The sequence below is a fragment of the Physella acuta genome, unplaced genomic scaffold (assembly GCF_028476545.2).
Source record: "Physella acuta isolate Inbredline_101_S28 unplaced genomic scaffold, ASM2847654v3 ptg001857l, whole genome shotgun sequence".
Lineage (NCBI taxonomy): Eukaryota > Metazoa > Mollusca > Gastropoda > Physidae > Physella > Physella acuta.
The window spans coordinates 1-12,335 of NW_026733365.1; the positions used below are offsets into that span (position 1 = coordinate 1).

Sequence of the window (12,335 nt, forward strand, 5' to 3'; positions counted from 1 at the left end):
TAACTAGTATTGTGTTTAGCAAAATAAAATTGAATAAATGAAGTCAATGCATTGTTGCATAACCACATCACATACAACACAATCAAATAAAATGATAAACCTCCTCCATCCCCTTCGTGTATTACTGCACAATACCTCAGTTTTAAAACTTTAAACAGTGTGCGTTCTCATAGAAAAAAAATCTTTTGGACATAACATTAATAACAAGTAGCTATTAAATTCTTGGTTTTTGGATGTGGAGGTCTAAAAATGTATACAATAATTAATAATGTACACTAATAATAAAGAAGGGGTATAAAGCTTAAATGTTATATAACGTGGTATACAGCCAGTGTTTCTTCCAGACTTTTTTCTCCGGGGGGGGGGGGGGGGGCACTTGAAATTTTCGGGGGGGGGGGTAGACTTTCTTCGGGGGGGGGGGGGCGGACACTGTTAAAAGTATATATTTTCTATATACATTATATAAATTTTATTTCGTTCGGGGGGAGGGGGCGGTAAAAAATGTTCGGGGGCCGAAGAGATCCCTGGAAGAAACTCTGTATACAGCAGAATTTAGTGAAATATCAATTTGTTCCCTCCAACCTTGACGACACTTTTCTACATGGCCATCTTTTTACGTTTCAAATTTTTTAAATCTAAAAATAGCTGTACTCTCAGACCCACTGATTTGACTAAATGTTTCGGTTTGTGGAATGTGTTTTCTTAAAGCTTTCAACCTTTTCTAATCTAAATATAGCTGTACACTCAGACCCGTGGAAATGCTAGGCTGAAGTTGAGCGACAGGGATATTACGAGAGTGACCTTGGCTGTCAGACCTTACTTCGACAAAACAGAAACAATCGCTGATGGCATAATGGAGATGATTCGCAGATACAAGTAGGGTCTATAACTCCGTTCACTAATCACTATTTACCAAATTCGTCTACTAAACCTAGTAATAAGACATGTCTAGTTGTTGTGGACATTAGATTGATGTTTATAAGAATGATCCTGATTTTTTCTTTCTTTTCAGACTTATTTTCCAGAACGATCACGAAAGTGCCTTACAAACCCTCTCCCGGAAAACGAGTTTAAGGGATCATCGTCTGATAATTTAGATTAGGAAATAAGACAATAAATAACTAAAAACTGTTTGTTGTTGTGTTTTTTTTTCGTTTTTTTTTTTCATTTGTTTGGTTTCTTTTTCATTGAAATAAACAGCAGCGCAAATTGGGTTCAAGTAACACATGTACTTTTTTTTTTAAAAGTATGTTTCCCTATTCAAAAATCGTCTATTTCACCCTTCATTCTGCACCATCAACCCAACACGGTAGGTCCTTTAACAATCCGTCTCGACCTCCACTCCACCTCAACCCCCACCCCCACCCGCCCCCAACCCCTCCACCCCATCTACCTCAAGTTTAACGTGTTATTTTTTAACGGCACACCTCGAATGTAGCACTTCGTCACGAAATTCAGAATGCCCCACCCATGAGCCCCTCATTGTTAGTTGCTTACATAAGGAGCTGAAGACACGTTCAACAACACATTTCTGTGTTTGTTTCTGTTGTTTGTTTTTTTTTTTTAATTAATTCGAATTATTATTTTTTTCAAAATTCCAGCTACGACGTTTTACCTGTTTAATTTTGTGTGAAGAAATATTTATTCAATAATTCAATACGAATGCGACTTACTTTAAAACAGAGGCGTATCGATGGGGGGGGGCAGGGGGGGGGGACATATGTCCCCGAACGCCGACCTTAGGGGGCGCCAAAATGGGTTGTAAAAAAAAATTAAAATGTCAATTTAACTGCATTTTTGCAGTTAGAGGGGGGGGGTGCAAATTGAAAGTTGGAGGGGGTGCAAATCGAAAAGTTGAGGGGGGTGCAAATCGAAAAGTTGAGGGGGGGTGCAAATTGAAAATTTGCTCTCGAGGGGGCGCTAAATTGAAATTTTGTACCCGGGCGCCGGGAAGGGTCGCTACGCCTCTGCTTTAACAAGTTTTATTTGACCGTTTTTCTGTTAGGGGTGGTGGTTTCTGTGTTGTTGTTTTTTAATTTATACTTATGGGGTGGGGGTGGGGGGAGTGGATGGGAACAATTGTTAATTGCTGTATAAAGTTAAATGGCGTCATGGTGGTTTAAACAATTAAAGCTTCCATTTCAGACATAACGATCCATAGGACAGATGAAGTAGAGCTCATATATTTCTTAACCTCGGTAAATGAACACTATACCTAACCGCCCTTACTTTCCCTATCGTGAGTCAAGTACGCATAAGGGCTGGGTGGACTCAGAGACTCAAGTCTGGTTTAATATTCTTGCAGCTGCTGCTGCAAGAATATTAACGGTTTGACGCTAAAGATGAATGTGTTTGTAATGGTTTGGTGTGTTTGTAATTAATTTACATTTTTTTCCCGAGTTATTTATAGCTTTGTTGTGACTTTTTAAAATGTTATATAGCCTATTAGTATTAGTGCCATGGATATGTAGGCCTACCTATTTAGTGGCTAGAGATACTCGCAAAAAATGACCGAAACAACTGTACTTACTACTTAGCATGGTAAGGAGCATTTGGCGTGACAAACGACTTCTGTTAGAACAAAAGTCAAACTTATGCGATCACTGGATTGGTCTGACTTCTTATATGGGAGGCGGGGCCAGAGGCGTAGCGACCCTTCTCGGTGCCCGGGGACAAAGTTTTCAATTTGCACCCCCCCTCAAGATTTCGATTTGCACCCCCCCCCCCTCAAACTTTCGATTTGCACCCCCCCCCCCCCTCTCAAAATTTCGATTTGCACCCCCTCAACCTTTCAATTTATTTTTCCAAACCCATTTTGTCGCCCCCTAAGGTCGGCGCCCGGGGAAATATGTCCCCCGCCCCCCACCCTCCTCGCTACGCTACTAGGCGGGGCACTCCATGTAGGCCTCCAGAGACGGATTCAAACCATAAAAAGGAGTTGTTGTCAGAGACCTCTAAAGATCCGTGAAAAAAGTTACCGATGTGATTGGTCTTTTCGAGAACCTGAAATATCGTCAAAGCAAAAAAGTTCAGATTATATGTACATGGGATGTGGCACTATCCAATTGCCGATAAAATCATGAGGGGCATGACGTTAGGGAGGAAAAGGCAGGGAGGCAAAAACTGGAACACATCAAGGAATGCACATGGGCTGTCCGTTGTAGATTTACCGAGAAAAATGGAAAAGAATCCCGAAAAAGTCAACTCTGGTGCCTCTAGCTCCAACCTGCTTTTGTTTCTAGGTGTGCTTACAGGCTTCTATAATCTTTGTTCACCTAAGAACATTAACAGTTGTTTGATTTTGGAGTTTTCTCTGCTAGAAAGGTTGCTGAATCTACGCCAAGTAATCTTCTGACTAGCGAGTAGCGAGATCAGTGTTTCTTTTAGGCATCTCTTCGGGGGGCTCTGCCCCCCCCCCCCCCATCAAAGAGAGTCTACTTCCCACCCCCACCCCCTCCCCCGAACGAAATTGAGTTTATATAGAAAATATATACTTTTAGCAGTGTCCGCCCCCCCCCCCCCCCGGAAATTTTAGTCCGCCCCCCCCCCCCCCCCAGAAAGATATTATTATGTAGGCTACTAAAGAGAAAGTATAACAATACTTGCGGAATATTAAAATAGCACACCTTAATTTACTGAAATGGTAACTAATAATATAATATCATTACATAGTTTTTTGTCCGGCATCTCTTCAGCATCACCCCACCCCGACCGATCGAGCACGTCTACTGTTGTACCATTCCGGAATAATAACCGACGCTATACTATATCGTGAGATTACTTTAAGTGCCCCCCCCCCCCACACACACACACCACCACCACCACTAGAAGTTTTATCTGGTTTCATGACTGAAAATAATAATTTAGATATCTAGATCTATTTTTTTTTAAATTTATTTGCGCTTTTGTGTTGAACAGCTGTTTTCGTCTCTTTGACAAATCATTGTTTACGGAAATAAGATGGAAACCAGATACTCAGTTGGTTCTGATCATTCTGTTTTAATTAAACTTTAATCTAATGACGGTTCTTTGTTTTCGACGTCATGGTTGACTGGATAACGAACGAGGCTCCTAAAGTTATTGTTGTGGTAGGTCTTTAAAAGCTTTCATTTTGATTATTAGTCCACGACGTACGTAACTAGTGTACTAACTAGTCTAAAGTGTGTAATGTGTAAGAAGACGAACCGGACTCTAACACACTAACAGAGTAACAGAGGGTTCGGTGAGTCAGTCTCAGAGTTTCAGGAGTTCGACGGAGGTCAAGACACTCACCCACATATCAAATATATATTCTAAACAAACAATATCTGCAGCATGATTGTGCCGCAGTAGATCCTGGGCCACACCCAGATACAAAAGGAAATAAGATTGCAGACCAGATTGCTAAAGCTAAAATTAAAAATTGTTAATTGGGGGAAAGTCAAAACAGCCCAAAATTTCTCTAAGCCTAAAAGAAATTCAAAGAATCATAAAAAAAACAATTTCACTTGTGGTCTGACATAAACCCAAATTACTCAAATTACACAAAAGGGTAATCTATCGTTTTAGGTGCGTAAAATCGTCCGAGGCTAGTACTGTGAGAAAAAGTTGCCTCATTCAATTCATTGTTAAGGCTTTAATAGAAGTAAATTGTGATATATGTGTGTCAAATATAACAGACAACTGAAAAATAAACCCCAAATCAATGACTAAATATATCAAAATAGGCCAGAAATTAACTTTAAAAAGCAGTGTTTGCTTGCATGATTTGCTATATAAACAGTGGCCATATGTATATTAGAGTGGTTTCCCCTGAATCTCAAACTATAATTGTACCAAAAAAACTTAAACAAGATGGCTGCTTAAGTAAATGAGCTTGGTTGAAAACATCGCTAGTCTTTATTTTTTTACCGAAAAGTTTTAATACAATTGTTTAAAAAAAGGTACATGAATGAAACTTTGAAACATTTTTGTACTTTAAAAGATAAAATCTTCCTAAAAATGTTAAATAATTACTAAAATATAATGAGTCACCTTTTTTTCTCATACGATTTTACTTACCTAAAAGGTAGATTACCCACAAAAGACAACACATATTACACGTTAACACGCCAAGACCAACATGTAGTTTTTAGACTCAGAATTTAAATGTGCCAGACTTTTCATTTTGTTTAATAAATAGGTTGCTTTTGTTGTTGAACTCACAAACCAAATCTTAATAAAATGTGGATTACATTTTGAAATTTAAAATTGTCATATTTATTTATTTTATTTAAAATATCTGTTATTTTAAAGGTTGTGTTTTCTGTAACAGGGAATATGGCTCGCAATAAATATTATAATATTTGCTGTAACCTACGTTAACTACAGAGATGAAGATGAGTTTTACTATTTACGTTCATTGATTGGGGTATGTTTTTATTTTATATCAAATTTTTTGTTATTTACTTAAGAGGAGAAATTTTACCTAGTTCATTTTTATATTATCAGTTGTTATATATTTTTTTTATATAGGCCTGATTAATTCAAATTTTGACAATATATTATTTAAATTTTTCAGTCTAGCTATATTTAACAGGTATAGAAAATTTGTTTATTTAGAGAATGTTCATTTTTTGTTCTTCAAATAATTTAGATTTAATTGTTGGTTTTAAAATTATTTGTTTTTATTAGAGTTCACTCTTTTGGGCAAGAGGTAGTGCTGCATGTCTGAATTTCAATGTTATGTTGATATTAATACCTGTTTGCCGCAAGTTGATCAGTTTTATCAGAGGCTCATGTGGGGTAAGAAAAAATCTGAATAGATATTTATGTATAGATTTTTAAAGGTTTAAGTATCTTTAAATTAAAATGCTTTCCTGCTATATTAAATTTTGGGTATAGCTAATAAAAACTTTTAATTAAAATTTTATCTCGAAAATACACAAAACACACATAATTAATAATATTAAAATACATTTTTTTCCTCTAGTAAATGTGATAAATTATTAACTTATTAATAATCCCTTTTAACAGTGTTGTCCAAGAGTTTTGAGGCGGCAAATGGATAAAAATATTACATACCACAAGTATATTGCTTACATGATAAGTTTGCATACTGGTAATTCCTTTTCCTTATGATATAGTTTTTTTTTTTTTTATTATCTATAAATTTGATTAGAATAGTTTTCTAAAAATGCCAGAACTTTGTTTTAAAATTGTAACAAAATTTCTGATATTTTGTTTGTATAATTATTTGATCAAAATTGTTTCAGCTATACATATAGGTGCTCATTATTTCAACTTTGAGAGATTTGCAGAAGCACAGTTAGCAAAAGGGGATGATATTAGAAACTACCTTAGTCGTCTGCCTACAACATCAAATGGCAGCTGGTTAAATCCTATCCGTTCTTCTGACCCTGTAAGAAAAAAATAAATTTATAGAACTCAAGGTTATTGAAGATTTTAGTTTTTTGTTTTAAAAATTATAGTGTTCTTTTTAAAACTATGTTAACAGGATCCAACCAAAGAACTTTTTAAAACTGTAGCTGGTGTTACTGGAGTTGTTATTACTTTGTGTCTGGTTATTATTGTTTCATCATCCACTGAAATAATCAGGTATTCTAACTAAATTTTACAGAAGTACATAGGAAATTTTAAAATGGATTTATTATTTTTTTCAGTTTACTATTGAACCACTGGTAAAAATTGTTATAAAATTTGTGAATTAGAATTAACTGTTGATTGAGTTTTTGTTTTGATTTATTTCAGACGTTGTTATTATGAGTTATTCTGGTATGCCCATCATGTGTTCATTATATTTTTTTTGGGATTTCTTATTCATGGTGCTCAGTAAGTTCAAAATATGACCAGTGTTTACAAAAAAAAAAAAATTTAAATTACCTTTTATCACAAAGGCCAATAAATTAATTATTTCACATTATACATTTTTTAATCTTTAAAAATCTGGTTTTTTTTTTAAATGAGTCCGATTCAGCTGATTATATTTTTGTAATTAAATGAAATTTTGTTTTTAAATATTTTATAAATTGTACTCTTCTTACCACTTGTTTATTGTATTACATTTCTTTTCAGAATGATAATACATAAACAAAACAATTTATCTGTTCATCCAATCTCCATTTGTGCTGAGAAGCCTAAAACTTGGGGGACTTCTCCTTGTGCTATTCCAGAATTTGAGGGATCAATTCCAAATGTGTGCTTGCATTTTTTTTAGACTAAAAATATTATACATCTTAAAAGGAACTCTTTAATACCTTTAGGTTTAATGTGTTTTTGTTTAATTTCAGAGTTGGATTTGGCTCCTTGTGCCTGCTGTGATATACACTATTGAAAGATTAGCCAGATTTATAAGTGGACTTCAGCGTGTAGTAGTTACAAAAGTAATAGTCTATTATAACTATAACATTTCTAGATCATATTTACTGGTAAACTGATAAAGAGTTAGCCCTTAGTGTGTAATTTTAAAAAAATACTTAACCATTGCATTCCACTTGCAATACATTTACATGAGTGAAATTATGCAACATGAAGTAGAAGTGGATTTGTATTGTTTTAGGTAATAACTCACCAGTCAAGGGCTTTTGAAATTCAAATGCAGAAAAAAGGATTCCATGCAGCACCAGGGCAATATATTTTGATACAGTGCCCAAGCGTGTCTAAACTGGAGTGGCATCCTTTTACTTTAACTTCTGTGAGTAGTATTTATACTATATCTAATTGCATTCACATCAACTTCACATTATTTATTATTTATAGTTTGATGGATTTTAGTTCACATGTTCAAAAGTCATTGTTTTCAAACTATATTTACTCTTAACATGTATTTTTATTTCAAGGCACCCAATGATGACTATTTCTCTGTTCATATTAGACAAGTTGGTGATTGGACCAATGCATTGGCTAAACATTTTGGTGTGGGTGGAGAATTTAGAGAGCCTTCACAAATGCCAAAGTTTGTTGTTTTGTTGCTTGGGAAGATTTTATTTAACTTGTTTTCAGAAATTGTATATGAATACTTACATACTAAGATTTTTATTTTAAAACTCACAATTCAGTGCTGTATATAATGCACTGAGTATCAAGAGAAACACTAATAAAAGGTAGAAATATTCACCAATACAATGAAACAATGTCCTGATATTAGTTGTCAGTAGGAGATATCTAGTAAACAAACTGCTTACAGCTTGAGACATAGTTTTAGTTAATGGATTAGTGTAAATGTAGATTTTGGTAACTTCAATCAACTTGCTTTTGATATGCTTTATTGTTTTTACAGGATTTATGTGGATGGACCCTATGGAACAGCTGCTGGTGTATGTTATTGTTTTTATTCCTCTATTACTGTTTTTAAGTAGACTCCCTATACTAAAATGGAACAGTTAATTTATTCTACTTTTAAAAAGCATTTCTACTGTATTAAAGTCTCTTTCATGACTTAAAACATCTGTTGTAATACTTTTGTATAAATCAAATGACTATCTCCAGGATATCTTAGACTATGATGTGGCTGTTCTTGTTGGATGTGGCATTGGTATCACACCTTTTGCCTCTGTCTTAAAATCTGTTTGGTATGGAAAAAAAATTTTATTAAATATTTATAGTGTTGAAAATTATATGGTTTTCAGAGCTAGTATTGTATTGTAAAAGCACTAATCTATTAATAAGGACTTCTGCTGACTACTTGCTGATACATTTATTTTAAAACTTAATTTTAATTCTACATGATTATATTTTTCAGGTACAAGTTTTGTCATCCCAAGCAAACACCCCCTCTTCAGCGTGTTTACCTATTCTGGGTGTGTCCTGAAGTCACAGCATTTGAATGGTTTCAAGGACTTTTATTAGATCTAGAACAACAGATGAGACAAAGAAACACCACAGATTTTCTTAAGTACTTCATCTACTTGACGTCTAAATCATTGAATCCAAATCAGGTGACACACATCATTAGATACCCTTCATTAAGTACTCTCTTTGTGTATTTGTTTATTCTGTGGTAATGCAAATATTTGAATCTTAACGCATTTCACATTTCCATAGGCAAGAAACATTATACTTCATGATGAAGTGTATGACAATGATGCTCTGACTGGTCTAAAACAAAAAACAAACTATGGCCGTCCTCAGTGGGAAGTTGTATTTAAGGATCTTGCAGAATCACATAAAGGGTATTTCTTTTTTTTATAAAAACAAGAAACCGTGCACATATTTTACAACACAAAATTGTTACCATTTTTTTGCCCATAAGTTCATAGGTTTCTTGACCTTGGCAATAAAATATAGCAACTTTAGATCACCATTCCATTTTATATAATAGATTCACCCCACCCCCCACACACAGAACAATACACCACAAAAAGTATGTTTTGAACATTTGTATTAAACAAATGTTACTGTTGTGAGTTTTTTAAAAATAACTTTTAAAATGCCCTAATAATTCAGTACATTCTATTCTACAGACTTTCCACTGGTGTTTTCTTCTGTGGGCCCACAGGCCTCTCAACAACTTTACATAAACTTTGTAACAGGTTCTCTAACATGGAAACAAAAACAAAGTTTTACTATAATAAAGAAAACTTTTAAAGTCACCTTTTAAACATTTGTCATACTTTTATATAAACAATCTAAGCAATTATTGTATATAAAAAATCAGTGCAAACTGAAGTGCACTATTTATGTTATTTTGAGTGCCTTACTATTGTCCAGCACTCATTTGTAGCTTCTTTTAAATGGTAAATAACAATGTTGGGACAAACATTTTTAAAATTTGAACATAATTTTGAAGTTGAAAATGTTAAAACACATTATCTGTATTTTAATGAATATATCAGAATCTAATCACAAATGATCAATACTTTTATAAGTCTAATACATAGACTATTTAGTGTTAGATTTGCTAAGTAAATTTACATTAGCATTATTTTATACACTGAAGTGATTTAACATGTTTACATGTTCCATTTGTATATTTTTTTATATATATTATATATACACTGTTATTTAAAAAATTGTTGAGTATGATTTGTGTGATATCATTCACCTTCAGACTTGATTTTGAGAGCTGGGTCTAGGTATTCCACCAGCTTGTGTTTCATTCCATTTTTTTTTGTGTCATACCAATTTTCAAGATGTAACCTTGTCAAATAATTATGCAGCTATAAGTATGATAAATTTTCACATTCAATGTAGATGTATATTATTACAAGCTTGTTATGTCATATATATATATATATATTAATTTTTGTTATTTAATTACTAGAACAAGGGGGTTTTTACTGTTCAAATGGAAAATAAACTATGTAGAAAATAAGTATAAATATTTTTGTTTTTATTAGCAAATTATTAAAATATATTACAAATTGTATGATGGATGATTGAAAGTTGAAATCTTTTTTTTTTGTTCAAAAAGTGAGAATCTACAGTTGTTTGCTTAAACTAAAACTAACTAAAATAAAAATGAATTAACTTTATTTTTTTTAATGAATTAACACAACAAACAAATTGAAATAATAAATGCCAACTGCTTGTTTAATAAACTATTGCATCAACAGAATCAACTATTAAAAACAATTATGTACAATATATTCTTTTTCAGTTCCATTTCCCACAAATTCCTAGCCAACATTTTTATACATCATTCCTTCCTTTTTGCAGCTCTTTCTTCACTGCTTTTGACTTTTCTTTGAAACAATTTTACTTGCTCTTTTCTCTCTTTAGCTCTGAAGTATTCATGTTTGCCCAATTGCCAGTTCATAGCCTTGATAATGTCCACATCATCTGGTATCATAACATAACGAATTTGTCTACCTTGAATGTAAAATCTTGCATACTGATATGATCTGCCCACAACATCTGTGAGAACTACACTTGACATGTTCAGGTTCATATTTGATTCAACCATATCTAAAAAGCCTTTAATCACTTTATCATTACGGATCTCTACAGTTACATACTTTCCTTCTAAGGCTTTTAAAAGACATAGCATAGAGTTGTAAGCATAAAATTTTGAGCGAGAACCAACCTCTGCCATAGCTGCAGTAAAAAAACACTTGTATTTTAAGATCCTAGATATTCTGAAACCAGAAGAGTTATAATAAATTAGATCTAGATCTATGTATTAAAACTATTATGTATTATGTATCCATAAAATTTTAAATGCAATGTTTTAATAATGTTAGTTAACTGAACTACAACTTCATTTTGAAAGAACTCATTTTTATGATCATATTAATATTAAATAATTAAAATATAGATTCTAGATCAACTTTAGTAAGAATAAACAGAAATAAAGCACAAAACTGTTATTAATAAATAGATTCTAGATCTAAATTCTAAATCAATGTTTAAATGACAGTAGATTGAGTAGAAAGAAGCTATGTGTTCATACAACAGGTCTCAGGTCTGCTCTTGTGTTGGGAGTTGAAAAATATTTTAGTGCTTTTGGAGATGTCTGATAATTTCAAGACACTACTACTACTGTAGTAGTAATCTACTACTAGTCTAGATCTAGATCTAGATTTAATTTAAAAAACTACTAGATTTCTAGAATCTAGTAGAATAGTAAATAGATATCTAGATCTAGATCTAGTAGTAAATACAGTAGCGAGTAGATTCTAGATCTAGTTTAAGACCTTAAGTTTAGTTTAGTAACACATTCAGTCGCATTCACCACACTTCCGAGATATATTGAAATTCATATATTCGATTCTATTGAGTAGCTAGAGTAATAATAGTAATAATTAACTAATAGATCGATCTAGATTCTAGTTATAAATTTAATTTCTGATACAAACTAAACGACAGTTGAAGTAAACTTTGTAAGCAAATTCTACATGTCCCAATAATTGCTAGAGTTACCTCCCCTGGAAAACAAACTGCGATAAATATTAATTAGGCCGATTCTAGTCGGAATAAGATACGCATGCGATACGCATGCGCAATGGAGAGAAACTACGACTTGCCTTAGCGGCGATGTTTTCGATGGTACTGCGCATGCGTGTGTTTACAACCGCAGAACCCTAATACCAACTCTAATCCTATCCTTAACCCTATCCCTAATCCTATCCCTAACCCTATCCCTAACCCTAATCCTAACCCTAGCCCTAACCCTCATTCTAGCCCTAACCCTAGCCATAGGTCACTGCGCATGCGCAGAAGTATCTTTTGCCGAAAAATCTTATTCCGAGTAGACACTTCGTATTAATTAATATAGACTTCTAGGCCTAAATAATAAGTAGATAATAATAAGTAAATAAGATAGGCCCTCAATACTAAAATTAATGTTTCCCAAAGTTTCATTAATAAACCTGTTTTTAAACTATCCTATTAGGCTATTTATTAAAACTTTTCAGTAA

The 12,335-nt window shown here is 33.3% G+C and overlaps 2 protein-coding genes and 1 long non-coding RNA gene across 4 annotated transcripts; 2 read left to right on the forward strand and 1 right to left on the reverse strand.

The window, feature by feature from the left end:
* Positions 1 to 651: 651 nt before the first annotated feature.
* Positions 652 to 1,133, forward strand: LOC131930840 (uncharacterized). Its single transcript, XR_009384174.1, has 2 exons — positions 652 to 876; positions 1,013 to 1,133. It is a non-coding gene; the product is annotated as an uncharacterized LOC131930840 (long non-coding RNA).
* Positions 1,134 to 3,947: 2,814 nt separating this feature from the next.
* Positions 3,948 to 10,489, forward strand: LOC131930843 (NADPH oxidase 3). The gene is made up of 16 exons (XM_059287497.1): positions 3,948 to 4,088; positions 5,294 to 5,389; positions 5,653 to 5,763; positions 5,995 to 6,079; positions 6,234 to 6,379; positions 6,476 to 6,576; positions 6,730 to 6,810; positions 7,054 to 7,174; positions 7,269 to 7,361; positions 7,538 to 7,672; positions 7,818 to 7,933; positions 8,258 to 8,294; positions 8,467 to 8,549; positions 8,720 to 8,915; positions 9,022 to 9,149; positions 9,441 to 10,489. Exons 1-16 carry the CDS (start codon positions 4,044 to 4,046, stop codon positions 9,562 to 9,564), a joined length of 1,698 nt encoding a protein of 565 aa, XP_059143480.1. The 5' UTR covers positions 3,948 to 4,043; the 3' UTR covers positions 9,565 to 10,489.
* LOC131930844 (U7 snRNA-associated Sm-like protein LSm10) lies at positions 10,483 to 12,308 on the reverse strand. Of its 2 annotated transcripts, none has more exons than XM_059287500.1 (2): positions 12,288 to 12,308; positions 10,483 to 11,054 (listed from the first exon to the last, which is right to left on the reverse strand). In XM_059287500.1, the coding sequence occupies exon 2, from the start codon at positions 11,009 to 11,011 to the stop codon at positions 10,616 to 10,618; it is 396 nt and encodes a 131-aa protein (XP_059143483.1). In that variant the 5' UTR covers positions 11,012 to 11,054; positions 12,288 to 12,308; the 3' UTR covers positions 10,483 to 10,615. The 2 variants fall into 2 exon arrangements, with proteins under 2 accessions (XP_059143483.1, XP_059143482.1); XM_059287499.1 differs by lacking the exon at positions 12,288 to 12,308 and adding an exon at positions 11,775 to 11,835.
* Positions 12,309 to 12,335: the final 27 nt, after the last annotated feature.

Bases quoted from the DNA above. Each gene is read 5' to 3' on its own strand.
- LOC131930843 (XM_059287497.1), top strand. From the start codon at position 4,044: ATGGTTGACTGGATAACGAACGAGGCTCCTAAAGTTATTGTTGTG. The intron at 5,390-5,652 runs GTATGTTTTTAT...TGTTTTTATTAG, and splicing joins ATTTACGTTCATTGATTGGG to AGTTCACTCTTTTGGGCAAG. The intron at 6,577-6,729 runs GTATTCTAACTA...GATTTATTTCAG, and splicing joins TCATCCACTGAAATAATCAG to ACGTTGTTATTATGAGTTAT.
- LOC131930844 (XM_059287500.1), bottom strand. From the start codon at position 11,011: ATGGCAGAGGTTGGTTCTCGCTCAAAATTTTATGCTTACAACTCTATG.